Genomic DNA, 22,587 nt, shown 5'->3' with positions numbered 1-22,587 from the left:
AATATATAAATAATATTTTTGGAATAATAATTTAGTATAATGTTGCTAGGTTGAAACCATACATAATATAATATAACGAACCAAAATATTTGGCAAGCCAGTGCCAGAAGTCAACTGTCAATTGTCATATTGGATATTGACGGTTCCGTCCTATTGATTGGATTTTTATTTTTATTATTTATTTATTTTTAATGCAAAGATGATAACATCAGTTTCTTAAATATCACATCTAAAATCTAATCTAGGCTTTGCTAGCAACTAGCATACAAACAACATCAATTTCTTCAGTGCTCATCTTTAGGGGAAAGAAAAAATGAAAAAAAATATCATAGTTAATAATCATTTCTCTCTGTAAAATTGTGAACAGCCACACCTCAAAGCGTTGAAAAAATATAGGAAGCACTCGATGGAAGTGCTTCTTTCTTTGATCCTATTCAATTTTCATCTCCTTCTTCTTGTTCTTCTTCCTTTCACCTACACCAGTGTCTCAGCAGATTCTTCCTCTGGGTTGAAAAATGACACCATGTGTGACTATTACAGATTTTGTGGAGCAAATGGGAACTGTGATCTTACAAACCCAAAACTATGCGTGTGTTTAGATGGTTTCACACCAAAGGACCCAACTTCCTATGATTCCTCAGACTTCAAAATGGGATGTGTTAAGAACAAAGCATGGAATTGCAGCACTGATGTGTTTGTTGGATACTCTGTGCTTCATGAACCAAATGGAACTTCTTCTTTGTTGAACCAACAAAGCTTGGGAGGTGAAGATTGCAAGGGAAAGTGCTCTAGTGATTGTTCTTGCATGGCTTATACTATAATTGGGAGTGGTTGCAAATTGTGGAGTGGTGATTTGTTTGATGTTAGGTTCGTTAAGGAAGGAGGTCAAGGTATCTATATTAGAACACCAGCTTCGGATAAAGGTATGATTTTTTCTTCACTTGGGGTTAAGCATGTGTTGAATTATTTTCTAGTTATGCTAGTGTTATTGAATACTAAGTAGTAGTGGTGAAGACCCTGCAGTTATCTTCGTGTAAAGTTGATAGTTAGCTGAGAATCATGAGATTATTTGATTTGTTAGTTTTGATTAAATTGTCATTTAATGGTTCTAAACGATTAATTTTATATGAAAATAATTGCACGTCAGTTTCTGCTAAATTGTAATTTGGTGTTAATTAGTAATTAGAGTTTGTTTTTATTTGTTTGGTGATGATGAAGCAGGGAAAAAGGGTGGTGGAGGGGGAAATCAAGGTAAAAATGAGGGATTGGTGGTAGGAATAGTTGTTGGGAGCACGATAATTGTGATTTCAGGGATGATTCTGGCTTCTTGTTGCTTTCTCAGGAAGAGAACACAGTCAAAAGGTACATCCCTTACTGATCAGAATAGTATTTAGTTTCCTTCTGAATTAGTTATTGGTGGCTGATGAATGATGATGATGACGATGATGATGTTTGTTTACAATATGTGCTACTTGCTTGACTTTATTGCCCTGTTTTTTTTTCCCACTTTTCTTAGAAGAGAAAAGTTAGTGGCATGGTCAATTCAAGAAAAATTTCAAGTCACAAGGAGAAATGTGAATAATGTAGCTTTTATCTTTTACAAAATGAAAATAACTAAATTTCTCAGTAATATTATGTTAAATTTTATGTAACTCGGCAAGAAGGTGATCAAGAATTCGTAACTCTTTCATAATTCATTTCTTTGTTATTTATATGGTTTGTGTTAATTTAGCACATAGATTACTTAGCTTGTTTAGTTTTCTTCATGACAGTTGGGAAAAGCTTATAATGGCATACAATCATAATAGTCATCTAACATTTCTCCTTTTACCAATGTAATTCACAGTTTCTCCTTCACATTCTTTAGTGAAGCTCCAAAAACTATAATTATCACCAGATACTATGTGGTATATGGCTAATTTCCCTCTTTCATTTCCTCAATAAATAGCATTGGGACATGTAAGGATAAATGAGATGGTTAGTTATCAAACTCATACCAATGAACAAAAGGAAGATCTGGGGCTTCCATTATTTGATCTGAAAAGAATAGCTGTGGCCACTGATAATTTCTCCCCCAACAATAAGCTTGGAGAAGGCGGTTTTGGCCCCGTATACAAGGTAAAGTTCTAATATGCTAAATTAGTATTCAAGAAAGTAAGAAACAACAACACAACTATATCTGAAGAACTTTACTTTTTATGTGATATTGTTCTTTAGGGTATACTAGATGATGGGCGACAAATTGCTGTGAAGAGGCTTTCGAGTAGTTCTGGTCAAGGCCTACATGAGTTCAAAACAGAAGTAAAACTAATAGCTAAACTTCAACACCGAAATCTTGTAAAGCTTTTCGGATGTTGCATCCAAGAAAAGGAGAAACTACTCATTTACGAATACATGCCTAACAGAAGTTTGGACTATTTTATTTTTGGTAAGTATCCATTAGACTACTCTACATATTAGTATAAATCTCTTGTTAACATAGTAGCAAATCCCTTTATGACAATATATTAATAGTGATTACAATATGACTGCATTGTAACCAGATCAAACACAAGGGAATGTTTTGGATTGGCCTAAGCGCTTTAATATCATTCGTGGGATTGCTAGAGGCTTGCTCTATCTTCATCAAGATTCAAGGTTGAGAATTATACATAGAGATCTTAAAGCAAGTAATGTTTTGTTAGATAATAAGTTGGACCCCAAGATATCAGACTTTGGTTTAGCTAGAAGTTTTGGAGGGGATCAGAGTAATGCAAATACAAACAGAGTTGTCGGAACTTTGTAAGTTGTATTCATCTTTGATCTCCTGTTTTTCTTTCTCTCAATATTAAAAAATTAGAATTTGATACTAATCAATCTATGTGTTTGTTATGTCTCTCTATAGCGGATATATGGCTCCAGAATATGCTGTTAATGGACAATTTTCAGTCAAATCTGATGTCTTTAGCTTCGGAGTTTTAATACTTGAAATCGTATCCGGAAAGAGAAATAGAAAGTTTTATTATTCAAACAACAACGATAGCCTATATGGGCATGTAAGTGTAACAAAGTTTTAAATTCTAAATTCTAATTAAATAATTTGGTGGATTCTGTATTAACATGGTTTATAATGTGTGTAATAATAGGCATGGGATTTATGGAAGCAAGGAAGGTCATTAGAGCTTGTAGATGAAAGCCTCAAAGATTCATGGAATTTGAGTGAAGTAGAACGTTGTATCCACATTGGTCTCCTTTGTGCACAACAATATCCCCATGATAGGCCAACCATGTCTTCTGTGGTTCTAATGTTGGGAAGTGATTTTGATTTGCCTCTACCTGAAATTCCTACATTTTTCATTGTTGAACCTTTTGATGCTTCAAGCTCCTCCACTGGTAAAAATGACTTGAGCATTACAGAGATGGAAGCTCGATGACCAAAATCACATATAAGATTTTTTTTTTTTTTTAAGCCATTATAGTCGCATTATTTATGAAGTTGTCATCAGATATAGATAGTATAGTCAGATTTCTGATTATAGTTGCATTATTTATGTGTATCATAAAGTTTTGTATAGTTGTAATCAGATACAGATAGTATAAAGTCAGATTTCTCAATGTTCTTCTAGATATTATTACCAAACTTTTCTATTTTTTATGTAAAGGTTAGAGGGTTTCTTATGTGTGAATTTACTAATAAAGTCTCATATGGTAGTTAGCGAAAATGTGAACCTATAGTCTTTTAAAATACAGATAAACTTTTGGCTAAAGGGATTCTTAATGTGAATTCACCAACAAAATGTCTCAGTTATTAATTAGCAAAAATTGAACTTATCTAGAACGTTTTAAAATATACATATACTTTTATGCTACCTGCGTCACTTTCCATTGGCTTCCACAAGTCAATGTGGTCTTTATGATGAGGATTATATATTATTATCTCCATTTTATATTTATTATGAATTATAAATTTAGATAAAGCAATATGTTAAAAATGTTATATTTGAACAAATATTAATGTATTTGTCGGTTTAAAATTTGGTGCAACATTAATAATCCAATGAATATATATATATATAAACAAATTATAACTAAATTTATGTATGTTATAAATGAATCATATCTTTGATCTCTTTAGATTTTATATTATATAATTAACTGAAAAACTTTTTATTAATATGACAATATATACTTAAACGATTAAAAAATGGGTAATTTAAATGGCAGCTAAAAATAAATATTTTAATATAATACTTTTTATGGTTACTAATTGTCAAAAGAATTTTAAGGATATTTTTAACAGCTATTTAACTATTATAAAAAATATTTAGTATTCTTAAGAATTAATAATTGTGTCAATATGGCAATATTTTTGTTGGCCTTACTTTTTAGTTTTTATTGGAAATAAATAACTTATCTACGAAATATAGTATTCAAGCCAACGAATTGCTCACCATATCATAATTCATAACTACCCAAAATAAAGTTCTTGTTGTTCTCCCAACACAAAGAAGGTTCTAAAAACTGAAGAAAATGTTGGGTGTCCTCTCCATGACCCCTTTGTCTTTTTCTTTCTTTACCATTTTTTCCCCCTCTCACTAGAGTCCTCAAGCACAACGTGTACCTTCATTTAGAGAAAAGACTAAACATGTTTCGAGAAATTTTCCTTTGCAATAATTTTCTTCGTTTCTAGGTAATTTTAGACACTTTGATTATTAAAGATATACACATTTATCACTTTATTTAATATTTTAGAATATTAACAATCTGAAATAAGTTAAATTTTAGAATAAAAAATATGGGTAAAATACTAAATTGATCTCTTATATTTGGACGTTATTCTATTTTTGTATTCAAAGTTTAAAGTGTCCAATTTAAATTTAAAAAAAAATTATTTAACTTTAATGTAGTCTTTCCGTGAGATCAAAATCAAATAATTAACGAAATATTTTACATGACAGCAATACAAGAATAAGGTCGATAATTTGGAGAACAAGTATAAGCTCAAAATCAACCGTGGATGCATCAATATATTTATTTATCATTCTCCTTAGTTCTATAGAAAATATTTCATTTAAATTATAAGAAAAATAATAAATAAATGTATTAATACATCCACAGTTAATTTTGTGCTTATAGAACTTATACGTATTCTCTAAATTATCGACTTTATTCTTATATTGTTGTTATTTAGGACATTTTGTTAATTATTTAACTTTGACTTCACGATAAAACTATATTAAAACTAAATAAAATTTTTTTATTTAAATAATTCACTTTAAATCTTAAAAACTAAAATAAATTTACATCCAAATATAAGAGATCAATTTAAATATTAAAAAAAATAATAAAATATGGTTCTTATCCATTATAAGTTTGCACGGTGTGTCATAAGTCATAATTCATAAATCATAAGTCATAACTACTCCAAATAAAGTTCCTCGATGTTGTTGTCCCACCACAAAAGAAGGTTCCAAAAATACAATTAAACGAAATGTTGCATTAAATTCGCCTAGAAATATCTATCGTACAATTTTGAAAGGGTCTCCAGGATTAGATAACCTTCAAAATTCAATATAATATAAAATCATTTGTATTGTGATCAACTGATCATCGTTTTCATTTGTCAAGAGTCAAGACTATCAACGTCATACTCGTTTCCTTGCGAGAGTGGGCGTTAACTCGATCGCACATTAATGAATATTGTTATTAGTTATTATTATATTGGTTAGGCATTGACCCCCGTCGTCGCATTTTGCATTTTGGCACTTTATACATCAATTATTGTTGAAACATTAGCCTACACAGCCAACTGGCCAAGAAAAAAAATTGCAATAACTTAGAAATATATGTTAGGTGAAAAGATATATAGCGGAAGCTTTATTAATGCTCTTATTAATTGTTTAATGAATTACTCCCTCCCTCGGATACTACAGTTTCCCAGATATCCACTCCCTAATCCCTATTTTTATTAAAAAATTAAAACGATTATTCTAATTAGACAGTGGCAAATAAATGGCCATTATTTGGAAGAATGTAAATTTGGATACTAGAAAATCTCGTTTAAATGTAATAAATAATATATAATAGTTAAATCAGGGTTTTGTTATAACATTAATTAAAATTATTATAATTAGAATATTTTAATAAAGCTAATAACTCTTTTAAATTTTTTTTATACATTGAGTATATTGAATGGCTTAATTTTTTATTTTCATATTTGTAAGCAATGCCCTAAAGTATATTTTTAATTAAATAATTTTTCATAATTTCAAATGGGGTAAACCACCAAAACCATCTCCTATACCTACTAGTACTTTTGCTAACAACATAAATAACCTCAAAATATTATAAAATATGACAAAAATAACTAAAAAATATTTTTTATATGTCAAGCAATTTTTGTATTTGATAAATAAATAAAATTTGATTTCTAGATTTTTTTTCATTTTTTTTTGTCTTCAACAAAAATAAATTACAAAAAAATACTTAGTATAAAATTACTAAATTTTAAAAATAAAAATATCTCATTATTTTAATTATATTTGTACAAAATGTATTAAAATTCAATTTTTAAATTAATTTTTGAGAATTTATATTTAATTTTAGATATTTTTATTATATTTTAAAAATATTTTTTATTGTTAATAAAAATAAAAAAATATTTTTGTTAGCGTATTTAAAAATTGGGAGCAATTTTAGTAGTTTTCTCTTTTTTGTAATAGTAAACATTAGCTCAAACTTTTTCAGAATTAGAATATCTAATTTTTTAGATAAAGTTCGTTTAAAAATTATTGAAAATATTAAGTAATTAAAAAATTAATAAAAAATAACCATAATTTGTCTTATTTAATTTTTATTAATTATTGTAATAATTAATAAATATTAAATAAGATATATTCTATTTTATTTTTTGTCTCTCTAACATTATCAAAAAATTATTTTCGACAAGCTAACTGTTGGTATCAAATATTTTCTTTCTATTATCAACGAAAGAAGCTCATTAATCTTCTTTTAAATTTAATCAAACTTATTCTCTTAGCAATTTTCAAATTTTATTCGTCTCTTTTGTGTCATTTTTTTTATATTTAGCATATTTTTTTTATTTCTCTAACATTACCAAAAAATTACTTTCGATAAACTAATTGCTGGTATCAAATATTTTCTTCCTATTATCAACAAAAGAAGCTCATTAATCTCCTTTTGAATTTAATCAAACTTATTCTCTTAGCAATTTTCAAATTTTATTCGTCTCTCTTGCGTCATCTTCTTACTCTTCCATTTGTCCTGCTTCTCCTCTTCTTCTTTCATGCCAATGCCATCACCCTAAAGTCATAACATGAATTATCTATAGTAGGTAATGCGTATTATAAAAATAAATGTGTATTAATCTATCTATAATTATATTAATAATAAATGTGAAGCCAATAAAAAATAAGTAGTGTTCTTTTTTTTAGGTCAAGTGGATTGGACAACCCCCAATTTTAGGTATTACAACATATCCACACTACACATTTACCCACACAACACTTAAGGATTCATCCAATTTTAGATATTACAATATATCCACACTACATACTCACTCACACAACACTTAAGGGTTCATATTCAACACTTGATACACTCATTAAGGTTTGAACCTGGATGCAGCATATTAAGAGGCATAAGATTTAACCAGTTGAGATAGACCTCAGCTGCACACAAAAAATATAAGTAGTGTTCATATCCTGATCCAAAATATAAGCCAGGTCCAATCAAGACAAGAGGCCCAATTCCAAAGGTTAGCCTTTACTGACTATCCGATCTCTACTAAGAAGTCGGAATCGACACCAGTAAGCAGTCAGCACTTATCTAAGTGAAATAACTGCCTCCTTAAATCTCTCACCCACTTCTAGAAAAGAGATCCCAACAACCCTAAAATAAAGGGACGGTTATCCACCATCAGAAGTGGAACTACTTCAGCAGTGGTTATTGGTTCCTTCCCTATAAATACACTGACACACTCAGATAAACTTAAGTTCCAATACACTCTAAACCTGCTTAACCCCTTGCTGACTTAGGCATCAGATTGTTTTTGCAGGTACTACACCCCATTCTTCAAAAAAACAACTCGGAAGGCAGCTACGGACGCTAACCAACCTAAAACCCATTCTTTCCAACGTTTGGGCCACACATTGAAGCCCAATCAGTCTGGTTTTAGGTTACTTCTGAAACATTGGCATCGTTGTCGGGGACCCAGAGATCATCGCATAATGGCGAACAACCAGCATGAAGATGGACACATTACATTTGAGTCCGAACAAGAGCATCAGGACGCGGTCAACAACGATCGAGCAATAATATCTCTACAAGGAGCAGAAGGACTACACGGTGAAGGCCCCTCGAATACCCAGGGGTCGAAAAAAATCTCCTCTGAAGTTCATCATCCAGGAAAAGCTGGGCAACCTCACTCTACTGACCTAATGGGACTATTACATGGCCACCAAGGTCGACTCGAGCAACTAGAACATGAGCTAGAACGTCAGCGTGAGGCGGAGCAAAGCCTAAGGAGAGAGATCGAGTGACGAAGAGAGCTTGAAGAAAAGCTCTCAAGGTTGGAATCCAACCACCGAAATAAGGATTCCCGCAGAGATCGAGAGGACACCCCATTGGGAGAAGAAGACTCATTCATTGAAGACATCATGAGGGCTAAAGTTTCTAGAAACTTTAAAAGCCCTGACATGGATCTATATGATGGGACGACTGACCCTAAGCATCACCTTAATAACTTCAAAAGTCGGATGTACTTAGCCAACACATCGGACGCTACTTGCTGCAAGGCATTTCCGACGACCTTGACAAAGGAGGCCATGAAGTGGTTCGGTAGCCTTCCCCCCAAGTCGGTCACCAACTTTGACGACCACTCATGCAAGTTCCTCACACGCTTCTCAATCCAGAAGGACAAAGTCAAGCATGCAGCTAGCCTACTAGGAGTGAAACAGGAGGTCGGAGAACCCCCCTGAGAGACTACATGGAAAGATTCAACAAGGCGTGCTTGGAAATTCAAGACTTGCCTATTGAAGCAGTGATAATGGGTCTCATTAATGGACTTCGAGAAGGACCCTTCTCCTAGTCCATCTCAAAGAGACACCCGACTTCCTTGAGTGATGTACAAGAGCGAGCTGAGAAGTACATCAACATGGAAGAGAATGCCAGATTACGAAAACCAAGCCGGCGGCTGGGACACCCTCACCAATTAAAAGAAAAGAAGAGTGAGCCCAAAAAAAGGAAGAAGTTGGGTCTGAGAGGCCCAGAAGATACCACTCCTACACTCCCTTACGAGTTGCCCTAGTCGACGTCTACAGGAAAATTTGTCATACTGAAAAGCTTCCTCCCCCATGACCTATTAAGAACAAAAAATGGGGAAATCGTAATGAATACTGTGAATATCACAAGTTGTATGGACACTCCACTAATGATTGCTACGACCTAAAAAATGTGATAGAAAAGCTGGCAAGGGAAGGTCGATTAGACAGATATCTCATGGAAAGGAAAGACAATCATGGAAAAAGAAAAATAGATGATGAAGGTCATGGACGAAGGAGTCCGCCTCCACAAACCCCAGAACGACATATCCATATGATATCAGGAGGATTTGCAGGAGGAAGGTTGACCAAATCATCTCAAAAAAGGCATTTGAAGGAAGTCTACCAAGTCGGGAATGAAGGGCCCGACCTCCCAACTTTTTCTTTTACCAAGGAGGACGGGCAAGGTATTGTGCCCGGGCACGACGACCCGGTAGTAATGACTATGATTCTCGTCAATGCTCATCTGCATAGAATGCTGATAGATCAAGGGAGCTCAGCTGACATCTTATTCAAACCAGTATTTGACAAGTTGGGATTGGACGAGAAAGAGCTAAAGGCCTACCCTGACACTCACTTCAGACTAGGGGACACTCGCATCAAGCCACTGGGTTTCATGCCCCTACATACAACTTTTGGAAAGGGGATGAAATCCAAGACTCTAAGCATCGACTTCATTGTCGTCGATGTATCCTCTGCCTACAATGTTCTGATAGGCAGAACAACCCTAAATCAGCTTGGAGCAGTTGTTTCTACCCCCCATCTTTGCATAAAATTCCCAACACTGGAAGGGATTGCTACCATCAGAGGAGACCAGAAATTGACGAGAAAGTGTTACAATGCATGAACATAAGACGTAAAGGCAAAGAAGTCAATACCATTAAATTCGGAGGAGTCCGAGTTAAAGAAGAACTACGGCAACTACCCGAAGGAAAGGCCGAAGAGGTACAGATCAGGTAAGAGATAGGGAAGAACACGAACATAGGAGCCAATCTTGCAGAAGACCTAAAGCAAAAATTGGTACAAATCCTGCAAGAGAATTCTGATCTCTTCGCTTGGAAAGCTTCCGACATGTCCGGAATAGATCCTGAACTTATGTCACATAGATTTACTGTTCATCTATAATCCCGACCTATTCAGCAAAGAAGACGGAAGCTAGGACCTGAACGAGCTCAATTGGTCGAAGAGCAAGTGCAAGCCCTGTTAGAGGCAGGCTTTATTAGAGAAGTCAAGTATCCGGCCTGGCTGGCAAATGTGGTATTGGTCAAAAAATAGAACGGAGGATGTGTGTTGACTACACCGATCTCAACAAGGCATGTCCCAAAGACTCATATCCTCTATCCAATACTGATACCTTAGTATACTCTAGCTCGGGATATCAATATTTGTCATTCATGGATGCCTACTCGGGATATAATCAAATCCAAATGTACAAGCCGGACCAAGAGAAAATATCGTTCATCACGCCCAGAGTAAACTATTGCTACCATTTGGACTAAAAAATGCTAGGGCCACATATCAAAGACTGATGAATAAGGTGTTTGCACTTCACTTGGGAGAACTAATAGAGGTATACATGGATGACATGTTGGTGAAGACCAAGGATGACACCTGCCTCCTGAGTGACCTCACGCAAGTCTTCAACACCATAAGAATGCATAGGATGAGATTAAATCCCGATAATTGCACCTTTGCAGTGGAGGCTGGAAAATTTCTCGGATTTATGCTGATACAAAGGGGGATCGAAGCTAACCCCGATAAGTCTAGAGCGGTCCTAGAAATGAAAAGCCTGACGTGTTTAAAGGAAGTTCAGCAGCTAAACGACCGACTTGCAGCTCTATCCAGGTTTTTGGCAAGATCAGTATTAAGATCCTTACCACTTTTAGCCCTACTGAGAAAATGATGTCAGTTTGAATGGACTTCTGAATGTGAAGAAGTCTTTCAGGAGTTCAAAAGGTTTTTAAGCCAACCTCCAATTCTTATCCGGCCAATAACAAGGGAAGAACTCGTGTTGTATATAGCTGTCGCTGAAAAGACCGTGGCGTCAGCATTAATACGGAAAAATGAGGTCGGACAATATTCTGTCTACTTCACAAGTAAGGTGCTGCAAGGCCCTGAGCTAAAGTACTAAAAACTCGAGAAGTTCGCATATGCCTTAGTCATAGCATCTAGAAGGCTTCAGCCTTATTTTCAAACTCATACTATAAGAGTTCGAATGAACCAGCCCATGAAGTAAATCCTCCAGAAAATACATATTGCGGGCAGAATGGTTCAATGGACCATAGAGTTATCTGAGTTTGACTTGAAATACGAAACTCAGACAGCTGTCAAAGCCAATGCCTCACCGACTTTATGGCCGAATACGCAGGAGATCAAGAGGAGGCTTCCACAACCTGGGAATTACACGTGAATGGCTCCTCCAACAAAGTTGGAAGTGGTGCAGGCATAATACTGGTTAATCAAGAAGGAACTCAAATAGAGGTCTCCTTAAAATTTGAATTTTCGGCCTCCAATAATCAGGCAGAATATGAAGTCCTGATTGCTGGGCTAAAGTTAGCCAAAGAAGTCGGAGCAACCAAAGTAGTAGCCTTCAGTGAATCTCAAGTCATGATTTCCCAGATTAATGGAGAGTACCAGGAAAAAGATCCCAACATGAAAAAGGTACTTGGAAAGAATGCTCGAGCTTCTTACGTAGTTCCTCGAAACTAAAGTAATACACATAACAAGGGAGCTCAACAGCAGAGCCGATGCCCTTTCCAAACTGGCAAGTACCAAGCCGGGAGGAAACAATAGAAGTCTGATACAAGAAACTCTCCAAGAGCTCTCGGTCACAAAGGCAGATAACAGGCTGGACATCTTACCAATCTCCGGCCTAGAACTCGGATGGATGACACCTCTGATTGAATACTTAAAATTCGACATCCTTTTCGAAGAACAAAAGGAGGCTCAAAAACTTAGAAGGGAAGCACAGAATTATACCTTGGTGCAAAATGTCCTTTATAGAAGAAAGATATCTGCACCATTGTTGAAGTGCGTCTCAACCTCTAAGACGGCAGAAGTCCTGGAAAAAATACACAAAGGCATATGTAGAAACCATCTCGGAACCAGATCCCTAGCCAGGAAAGTAATCCGAGCTGGGTTCTTCTGGTCAACCCTATAAAAAGATGCCACCGACTTTGTGAAAAAGTATCAACCTTGTCAGATGCATGCAAATTTTCACGTTGTTCCCCTAGAAGAGCTCAATAGTGTAAATTCTCCATGGCCCTTTGCAAAGTGGGGACTGGACCTACTTGGACCTTTTCCTCAAGCGCCATAACAAGTAAAGTTTCTCATTGTGGGAGTAGACTACTTCACTAAGTAGATAGAAGCAGAGCCATTAGCTACTATTACAGCATAGAAAAGTCAGAAATTTCTGTATAAAAACATTATCACTCGATTTGGAGTCCCATACTCCATCACAACTGATAATGATACACAATTTACTGACTCTACATTCAGAAGTTTGGTGGCTAGCATGAAAATCAAGCATTAATTCACCTTGGTCGAGCATCCCCAAGCGAATGGACAAGCAGAGGCCGCCAATAAAGTTATATTGGCAGGGTTAAAGAAAAGGCTTCAAGAAGGAAAGAGAGCTTCGGCTGAAGAGCTTCCTCAGGTGCTATGGGACTACCGAACCACACCTTATTCAACTACTGGTGAAACACCTTTCCGACTTGCTTATGGCATTGAAGACATGATCCCCATAGAGGTAAATGAGAAAAGCCCAAGGGTGAGATTTTACAATGAGGTTGGAAACATCCAAGCACACAAAGATGAACTCGAATTGCTCTCAGAAGTCCGAGAACAAGCTTAGATAAGAGAAGCAGTGTTAAAGCAAAGGATGGCAACAAGGTACAACCAAAAGGTCATTTGAAGAAGCTTCGCCTCCAACGACTTAGTCCTCATCCGAAATGACATCGGAGTGAACAAGACGGGAGAAGGAAAACTCGCTGCAAACTGGAAGGGACCATATAAGATTGTCGAGGTATTCGGAAAGGGCTATTATAGAGTGTTCGACCCCGGAGGTTCCGAGCTTCCTAGGTCGTGGCAGCTTGCAACATGAAGAGATATTATAGCTAAAAGCAAACCTTGCTCCCTAATGTACTCTTTTTTCCGACTTCATTATTTCTTCCCAAAAAGGGATTTTCTGGACGGGGTTTTAACGAGGCATCAAAGCGAGGGCTAAGGGCAGAAAATTCAATCCCTTAGTAGCAAAAGCACCCTTGTAAAAGCCACAGTGCATTAGTAATAATATCTCTCTTTTAACTCTTTATCTTTCTCTTTAGAAATTCCATTATTACTCTACGACACACACTGACTTAAGCTCGAAAAAGTGCAAAAATCCGTTGACCGACCTAACATGGTCGGCTAGATAAAGTGACGAGGTACAAGTCAGTGTAAAGATGTTATAAAAGTTGATCATAAGCAGCTCGGAAACAATATAGCTAACAACTTATAAGTCGGAAAGCCCGATCGAAACTAAATACATCGCAAGAATAACCTAAGTTATGAAAACAGTTCAATAAGCACAACGAAGTTGAAATGTAGGCGAATAAAGTAATGGAAAGCGAGAGATATAAAAGTCCATTAAAGATCAAAGGCGGCAACATTCCCATAGGAATCTAATCAAAGTTGAGATTACTTAACAAAAAGTTTCTCAGAATCCACAGTCAAACTATCTTAGAAAAGTTTTTCAAAGCTTCACGAAACTAAGGTACAAAAAAGGTTTTTTATACGAAAATCCTTAAACCATTCAACAAAAGTTTCAATTAAATAGTAAACAAAACGTCACCACATGAATAATAAAGCAACTACTTTGTTAATGGTTCTATCTAAAAAGGACCAAATAAAACAAAAATTGTTGTTAAAGATCCTAGAAAAAGACCAAGTGTCAAGAAACCACCAGCAAAAACATAGAAACAAATAAAAAGAGTTCACAAAAAAGACTCACAAGTCGGACCTTTAAAAATATCATCACTTGGGACCAAGAAGAGGGTTTGAGTCATCGGCAAGAGAAGAGGTCGGTTCGGCCGCAGAAGCTGGAGGGGTCGTGGGATCTCTTCGGCAACAGGAGCTGAAATCAACTTGGGAGTCGTAGAAGAAGACGATATATCTACCTCACAGGGAGGGGATTCAATAATACGTTGTCCTGCCGTCTTCGGCTCAGAATCAGTCTCGGGACAAGGAGAAAATACTATCTCACCATTAGTGACCACCTTGTTGGTGAGAAGGGAGGAAATACTAACTCAAGGGAGTCTTGTCAAGAATATCAAGAAGGGAGGTACAGACCCCAGCAGTCCTAATTCCCCCTCAGATCAAAATTTGAAGATGATTACGAATAGTAGCATCATCCATAGCAATCTGGCTATAAGAAAGGATGTGCTTCCTCGTAAACTTGGGTCCATCAAAACCGGCGTCCCCAACACTAGAGGCGCTAGCTTCCACGGTCTTGCATTTTTTCTTTTCGGGTTCTAAGGTGGGATGAACTGGGGGATAGGAGTAGAAGGAGGAAGGAGAGGAGTAGGAGTAAGATTTACCAAGGGAGGCCTAGAAAAAGAAGTTCCCAGCACCGAGCTCTGATGAGGGGGAGTAGATGATGCCCTGATCTCCTGTGCAGCAGTCCGGGCGCGAGCATTCCTTTTAGCCTCCTGCACCTTCTGGTAAGAGGTCGCCCCATTTTTCTTCATTTTTTCTTCAAGGTAAAATAAGTAAAGATAATTAGCATACAAGTCGGTTACGAGCAAGCAGACTGACGCAAGTCGAAAAAAAACCGAAATTAAGTACAAAACCAGAAAAGCAAAAGACTACCTAGCTCAGTCTTGACAAAGCTCGGAGATCCAAGAAAAAATTTCTTGGTGTCTAAGTTTGGAGCCTATCCACAAGCCTTTCGAAAAAATTCTACCACAGCCGCCTCTACCTCGTTCAAATCAACCAGGCTATATTTTTCTACAGAAGAAGTCTCTAACCAATACAGAGAAAATTGGGGCTCATTATTTTCATTCAGAAAAAAGGGGTGATGGCCTTCCACAACCTGGACCTCGAAGAAGAAATTTTTGAAATCATGGAAAGATTCATCAAAAATGGAAAAAACCTTCCGGGCTTGGATAGCTCGGAAAGACACCCACTGTTGCTTATTTTTAGCACTAAAAGACTTTGTCAAGTGGAAAAGGTAGAAAAATATTCTTAAAGAAGTCGGGAAGTCAAGCTCTTGGCTGACAAGTTGGTATATTTTTAAAAAACCCCAGCAATTAGGGTGGAGTTGGGTCGGGGCTACTCGGCAGTGGGATAAAATCTTCATCTCAAAGTCAGAAAAAGGAAAGGAAACCCCCAAATGGGTAATGAAGCAATCATACATGAAAAGGAAGTGGGGGTCAAAGTCGTTAATCCTCCCGTAACAAACTCAGTCTTCAGAGTCCAGAGCTACTAGTTCATATTTGGGTTCATCAGAATCTAGGCTACAAATCCTATGGTGCTTCTGGAGTTCAGTTATAAAAAGGTCATCCACTATAGAATTTTCAAAGAGGACAGAAGCATCTACCCATCTCAAAAGGACTTCAGGAATTTGGGAAAAAGCCAGTCCAAAAAATAATTCTTTTCAAACAAAAGGACGGGAAGAACCGACATTCACAGCAAAAAAGAATTTTGAAAAAAAGAAAACCATCAAAAATAGATTTCCAAACAAGATAGTCTCTTTTCAAACAGTTAACCACATCAGAGGAAACTATTTTTTTGCAAAAAGAAAAAATCTAAAATTTTCTACCACAGATAATAGAGGGGCTATAAGGACCTACTCAAAAATCCTTCCTTGATCATACAACAAAAGCGCCACGAAAGCCAAATAAAGAGTAAAGGTAAGGAGAAACTAACTTTTCTTGGATAAAAGAAAACTGACAGCAAGAACAGAAAAACGCCAAAAGTACTAAAAATCTCAGGAACGGAAACAGCTAGCACCAGAGCACAAAGGTCTTTCGAATAGGAAAGAAAGTACGAAGGCAAACACTTGAAAAGAAGGAATGGAAAGAGATGAAGGGTATTTATAACACGTTAGGGACATAATCCTAAGACGGTTCAGTCATTAAAAGAACATGCCGTTACCAATGTAACTGCCCCCTCTCCCCCTCCACGTGTAAATGCAAAAGCCAAACAGACGCGACGTTTGATTAAACGCGGCGATTGAAAATTCAAAATCATATCGGTTTCAAAACTAAAATCACGTCGGTTTTCCGACTTGAAAGGAAATATCGACTTAAGCGTCTCCGAGCTCAACTGATACTCGAATCAAACTCGTAACTAAGAGATCGGACTCGAGTAGGGGCAATGTTCATACCCTGGCCCAAAATATAAGCCAGGACCAATCAAGACAAGATGCCCAATCTCAAAGGTTGGCCTTCACTAACTATCCGACCTCCACGAAGAAGTCGAGGTCGACACCAGCAAGCAGTCAGCACTTATTCAAGTGAATAACTGCCTCCTTAAATCTCTCACCCACTTCTAGAAGAGAGATCCAACAACCCTAAGATAAAAGGACGGTTATCCACCATTAGAAGTGGAACTATTTTAGCGGTGGTTATTGGTTCCTTCCCTATAAATACACTGACACCCTCAGGTAAACTTAAGTTCCAATATACTCTAAACTTGTTTAACCCCTTGCTGACTTAGATATTGGAGTGTCTTTACAGGTACCACCCCCATTCTTCAAAACAAACAACTCGAAAGGCAGCTACGAACGCTAACCAACCTAAGACCTCTTCTTTCCCATGTTTGAGCCACACATTTAAGTCCAATCAATCCGATTTCAGGTAACTCCCAAAACAAGTAGTAAATTTACATACTAATTAAAAGTTGTGTGTTCAAATTTACGAAATATTAAAATATATATACTTTTTATATGAATTGCATACGATAATTACGATCAAAGATATATGCATAGTAGGTATATAATTTCTATCTTACGGCTTTGTAGATTTTTTTGTTATTTTAAAAAAAAATTATGTATTGTTTTGAGGAAAATTTTGTATTAATTGCAAAGGAAATTTGGGTTGTTTTTCATAGAATTTATGTGTTGTATTAACTAGGGTAAGATGTTAAAAAGAAATTAAAAAATCCTGTTAATATGTGTTTTAACTTTTAAGAAAATATTTTAAAATTATTATAAAAAAATAGTTTACTAAAAATTATTAAAAAGATATTTTTTACATTTTTATTAAATTAAATATATCAAGAACTTCAAAAATTTTATATTATTATATTCTTAAGTAAATTCATTAGAAAAAAAAGAAATTACTACACATGTAAATTTTTTTTATGAACTAAATTCAATTAAGTTAAATAATAAATTTAGGCCGCTGGATGTGTGAGAATAATAAAAATAATTTTTGTTAATATTATATTAACTTAATTAAATTTAATTAAAAAGAATTATACATATAATATTATTTCAAAAAAAAGTTTTTAAAAGTGAAAAAGATACCTAACTCAACCAAAATAACGAGTACAAGTGTGAACATGGTGTGATATATATACTTTTGGTGACATTGGTAAAAAATAAATTTGATATAATTACGGTATAGTTAACTTTATGTAAAGTTGATAATTGAGAGTTATTAAATAATTTGACTGATTTGACTAAATTTTTATCTAACTTTACATGAAATTAACTACAGTTATATTTTCACCTACAATTATATTATGAAAATATCAAAATTAACCACTAAAATTAATTATTTAGTATAAAATATAAAAAATATTAAAAAATTATCAAAATTTATTGTTTTTCCTTCACTTAGTATATAAACAACACTTTGAAGTTGACAGGAAGACTAATATTACTAGAGGAAGGAATAGTATTCCAATTTAGAGAAATGTAAGGTCCTTTTCTGGGACCTTATACGTCTTAAAATATGATCAACCTTGTTGGAAGGTTGGTAATCCCTTAAAATATGAACACCCATTCATAGCGGCCACATACAATGGCAAACTCTTTCTTTAATATGCCAATTTCCGTCATCACTTTCTTCTTCTTCTTCTTCTTCTTCTACCTCCTTCTCTTTACCAGTGCTGCAAACAACACCATAACTCACTCCCAGTCTCTAACCGAAAACCAAACCTTACTTTCCATCAACACAACCTTCCAACTTGGTTTCTTCACTCCTAACAACTCTAAAAACCGCTACCTCGGCATATGGTACAACAATCTCCCGGTTCAAACCGTGGTATGGGTCGCCAACCGAGAGAAACCAATCACAACAAACATCCCTTCTGTTTTGAAGATAAACACCACACAAAACAGCACCACCCTTGTCGTCCTCCAGGACAACTCTGTTATATGGTCTACACCGCCGTCAAGACGCGCTTCGAATCCGGTTCTTCAGCTACTGGACTCAGGGAACCTTGTTTTGAGAGAACAAGATGATAAAAATGAAAAGAACTATTTATGGCAGAGTTTTGATTACCCTTCTGACACGCTTCTTTCAGGGATGAAGCTAGGGAAGAACTTGAAAACCGGCCTGGATCGACGCGTGACCGTGTGGAAAACCGTGGATGATCCTTCACTGGGAAACTTAACTTGGATGATGGAAGTTACAACCTGGCCACACCCAATACAAACAACAGGATCAAAGAAACAATTCGACAGTGGACCGTGGAATGGATTGGTCTACAGCAGCATGCCCACCAGAATTCGCCAACCAACTTTCGATTATGTCTATGTCTCCAATGAGGATGAAGTTTACTTCATGTTCCATCTTGTTAACAACTCTGTTCCAACAAGAATGGTGCTGGATGCAACTTCTTACAAGCGTCAGTACTCGGTTTGGGACTACGGTTCGCAAGAATGGAAGGTTTATAACTCGCTGCCGCGAGATTTTTGCGAGCAATACGGCGTTTGCGGCCCCAATGGGAACTGTGATTTGTCAAAGGTGCCTGCTCAGGCATGTGATTGTTTGAGAGGGTTTAGGCCCAAGTCGCCGGAAGAATGGAATCGACAGAACCGATCTGACGGTTGCTTGCGCGACAAGCCACTGAATTGCGGAGGCGATAAGTTTGTGAAGTATGAAAAGATGAAAGTGCCTGATACTGTGAATTGTTGGTACCTGAATGAGAGCATGAATCTTGATGAGTGCAGAACGAAATGTTTGGGGAATTGTTCTTGTGTGGCTTATACAAATTCGGATATTAGAGGTGAAGGTAGTGGCTGTGCTTTGTGGTCTGGTGATCTTTATGATTTGAGGATTTTACCAGATGCAGGCCAAGATTTGTACATTAGAGTGCCAGCTTCAGAGTTAGGTATGCCATTAATTTTAGCTTTTAATTTTATGGACTAACATCTTTGCTGTTTCTATTATATAAATGCTTCTTTGATTATCTCCTTTGAAGGTTAGGTGCTTGCGTGCTCTTAATAAATGGTTGACTTGACTCTTGATAAGTAGTTACAATTTAAAATTTACAAATTACTGCTACTGCTTAGATACTTGTGGGTATTTATTAATGTTACAACGAAAGAAATTATTTAATCAAATCTTGCAATCAAAGTATTTTTGCTGAAATAGCATTTGAGCTATGTGTACTTTATGATCCAGTTATATTTATTCTTATGGTTATATATATAATACACATTCTCATGTCCATTTACCTTACGTTTTGAAAGATCTTTGTACCCAACATAAATTATCTCACTGTTAGGACTAGGGTGTGTTTGATTTTATACAAACTGAGGTCCATGGTTTAATCTTGAACTATGCCACATGGTTTCTGGCATTCTCACTGTCTCATGAATAAATGTTTGTGTTCTCTGCTGACATTAAACCATTGAAGAGTCAAACAATGGACGCAAGGTCAAGATAGGAGTTGGTGTTGGAGTCTCAGTTGGCGTTTTATGTGGCCTTCTCTTAGCATTCTGTTTGATATGGAAAAGGCGAAAAAGGGCCACTCTGAAAGGTAAGAGTTCTCTGCTTTTCTTGAGCATAAAGTAACTTCTTGAATTATTATAATAAGATTAATTAATAACTTGTATTAAGATCATGTAGAGACTAATGCAGCATTAAAGGATCAGTCCAAGGAAGAACAAGAGGAAGATCCAGAGGTTCCATTATATGACCTATCAGTTATAGCTTCTTCCACTGATAACTTTTCAGATAAAAATAAGCTTGGAGAAGGTGGTTTTGGACCTGTGTTTAAGGTAATTTGACATATTAAGCCACTTTTCTGTTTAACAATCTTAGAATACCAAATGAAATTCTCTTGTGTCTCTTACAATATTTGAAATTGATAACTGGCAGGGAACATTAGAAAATGGGCAAAGAATTGCAGTTAAGAGACTCTCAGTTAGTTCCGGACAAGGGATCAAGGAATTTAAGAATGAAATTGCCTTGATAGCCAAACTTCAGCATCGTAATCTTGTAAAACTTCATGGATATTGCATTCAAAATGAAGAGAAATTACTTATATACGAATATATGCCTAATAAAAGTTTGGACTTCTTTATATTTGGTAAGAAATCTATATTCCAGATTCATGTTAAAATTGTCCTCTTTATTTGGATTTGTGGCAATATTAACTCGTGTTTATATCTTACTAGATCAAACGCAAAGAACAGTATTGGATTGGCCAAGACGATTTCATATAATTTGTGGCATTGCAAGAGGTCTTCTTTATCTTCATCAAGATTCAAGACTTAGAATAATTCATAGAGATCTTAAAGCAAGTAATGTTTTACTAGACGATGAGATGAATCCTAAAATCTCAGACTTTGGATTAGCTAGAATTTTGGGAGGAGACCAAACTGCAGATTCTACACGTCGGGTGGTTGGAACTTAGTAAGATCATTTAACATTTCTTAACTTTCACTATATAATTTAGAATATTTTAATAATGGTATTTAATTGTCATCTTATACTGTTTGTTAGTGGATACATAGCACCAGAATACGCGATAGATGGAAACTTCTCAATAAAATCAGACGTGTTTAGCTTTGGTGTTTTGCTGTTGGAGATAATATCAGGAAGGAAAAACAGAGAACACAATCAAAAAGAAAGTACAAGCCTTATTGGACATGTATGTACAAAATATATTATTGTTATTATTTCCTTTTTTGTTTACTATCGCTTTCAATTAACAATGCAATAGAAGAACTTGGCTGTAAACTTTTAAACTATAGGACTAGTAGCAATTTAACTGCAATAATATACTGTTATAATTTCTGTATTTTACCATCATTGTGAATTAATGACACATAATTTGATGTGTTCTTTTTTAGGCATGGAATTTGTGGATACAAGAGAGGCCATTGGACTTGGTTGGTGAATACCTGAAAGAATCTTGTAATGCTTCTGAAGTATTGCGTTGCATTCATATTAGTTTCCTGTGTCTGCAGCAGCATCCACATGACAGGCCAGAGATGTCATCTGTAATTTTGATGTTAGGTAGTGAAATTGGTTTGCCTAAGCCAAAACAACCAGCTCTATTTGTTAGAGAATATTCTTCTTCTAATAAGGAGTATTCTTCATCAAATAAGAGTAATTTAGCTTCTGTCAATGAATTAAGTATCTCCAATGTAGAAGCTCGTTAGGGAGTATATATATTGTGTAGCAAAATGAGAGCAGATTAAATGGCTTTGTACTGTAACTATGACCAGTTAATTTCGGAGTTATGTAATTTCCTTCCTTTCCTTCTTTCTTTCTTTCAAAAAGTTTTGATAACCTTTTCGTTCTTCTAAAATTCGTGACGCTAGTTTTTATTATTATTATTATTATTATTATTATTATTATTATTATACGAATACAAAAATTTAAAAACTGAAAAAATAATATCACTCTCACTCATTCACACACGCTCCTCCCCTCTTATACCTCTAAGTCACACATGCCAAATTACCTCTTCCTCCACTCTTCTCTCTGTCACACCCACTACCATCTTCATCTTTTCTATTTCTGCATTTTGATGAAGTATATTTTAGAGTTTTTTTTTAATCTTTTTCTTTTTTATTTCTGCATGTTATTACCTTTTGAATTTGCTATTTCTTTTCTCCTAAATATTCAATTTCAAATTATATTCAAAACTTTAAACTAGTCCTATTATCAATAAGGTTAGTTATACCTTGTCTTCATTGCTATTACCATCTTTATTTGTGCTCTTGTCTTTACTTGTCTTGGCTCTCTCTTTTTTTAATTACCAACAAAATTTCTTCACATGTTCCTTTTGACCACAATAATGACAATCAATATTTTTATAC

The 22,587-nt window shown here is 35.4% G+C and overlaps 2 protein-coding genes across 4 annotated transcripts; both read left to right on the top strand.

The window, feature by feature from the left end:
* The first annotated feature begins 264 nt into the window (after positions 1-264).
* Positions 265-3,594, top strand: LOC107462335 (G-type lectin S-receptor-like serine/threonine-protein kinase SD1-1). Of its 2 annotated transcripts, none has more exons than XM_016080912.3 (7): positions 265-923; positions 1,222-1,362; positions 1,949-2,118; positions 2,218-2,428; positions 2,544-2,781; positions 2,885-3,035; positions 3,126-3,594. In XM_016080912.3, the coding sequence occupies exons 1-7, from the start codon at positions 407-409 to the stop codon at positions 3,411-3,413; spliced, it is 1,716 nt and encodes a 571-aa protein (XP_015936398.1). In that variant the 5' UTR covers positions 265-406; the 3' UTR covers positions 3,414-3,594. The 2 variants fall into 2 exon arrangements, with proteins under 2 accessions (XP_015936398.1, XP_015936396.1); XM_016080910.3 differs by having other exon boundaries at positions 1,219-1,362.
* Positions 3,595-18,235: 14,641 nt separating this feature from the next.
* Positions 18,236-22,023, top strand: LOC107462333 (G-type lectin S-receptor-like serine/threonine-protein kinase At4g27290). 2 transcript variants are annotated; one of them, XM_016080907.3, is made up of 7 exons: positions 18,236-19,643; positions 20,172-20,294; positions 20,375-20,535; positions 20,636-20,846; positions 20,935-21,172; positions 21,263-21,410; positions 21,613-22,023. In XM_016080907.3, the coding sequence occupies exons 1-7, from the start codon at positions 18,329-18,331 to the stop codon at positions 21,922-21,924; spliced, it is 2,508 nt and encodes an 835-aa protein (XP_015936393.1). In that variant the 5' UTR covers positions 18,236-18,328; the 3' UTR covers positions 21,925-22,023. The 2 variants fall into 2 exon arrangements, with proteins under 2 accessions (XP_015936393.1, XP_015936394.1); XM_016080908.3 differs by having other exon boundaries at positions 18,239-19,643; positions 20,384-20,535.
* The last annotated feature ends 564 nt before the right edge of the window (positions 22,024-22,587 follow it).

The sequence above is a fragment of the Arachis duranensis genome, chromosome 8 (assembly GCF_000817695.3).
Source record: "Arachis duranensis cultivar V14167 chromosome 8, aradu.V14167.gnm2.J7QH, whole genome shotgun sequence".
Lineage (NCBI taxonomy): Eukaryota > Viridiplantae > Streptophyta > Magnoliopsida > Fabales > Fabaceae > Arachis > Arachis duranensis.
Note: the sequence above shows the minus strand (reverse complement) of the source record. Positions and strands in the feature narration are given on the sequence as shown.

What these genes read in the sequence shown, in the direction of transcription:
- LOC107462335 (XM_016080910.3), top strand. Translation starts at nt 407, where the DNA reads ATGGAAGTGCTTCTTTCTTTGATCCTATTCAATTTTCATCTCCTTCTT. An exon ending in AACACCAGCTTCGGATAAAG is followed by an intron (nt 924 to 1,218) that starts GTATGATTTTTT and finishes GTGATGATGAAG; the next exon opens with CAGGGAAAAAGGGTGGTGGA. An exon ending in GTTTTGGCCCCGTATACAAG is followed by an intron (nt 2,119 to 2,217) that starts GTAAAGTTCTAA and finishes ATTGTTCTTTAG; the next exon opens with GGTATACTAGATGATGGGCG.
- LOC107462333 (XM_016080907.3), top strand. Translation starts at nt 18,329, where the DNA reads ATGGCAAACTCTTTCTTTAATATGCCAATTTCCGTCATCACTTTCTTC. An exon ending in TTTGGACTTCTTTATATTTG is followed by an intron (nt 20,847 to 20,934) that starts GTAAGAAATCTA and finishes ATATCTTACTAG; the next exon opens with ATCAAACGCAAAGAACAGTA. An exon ending in CGTCGGGTGGTTGGAACTTA is followed by an intron (nt 21,173 to 21,262) that starts GTAAGATCATTT and finishes ACTGTTTGTTAG; the next exon opens with TGGATACATAGCACCAGAAT.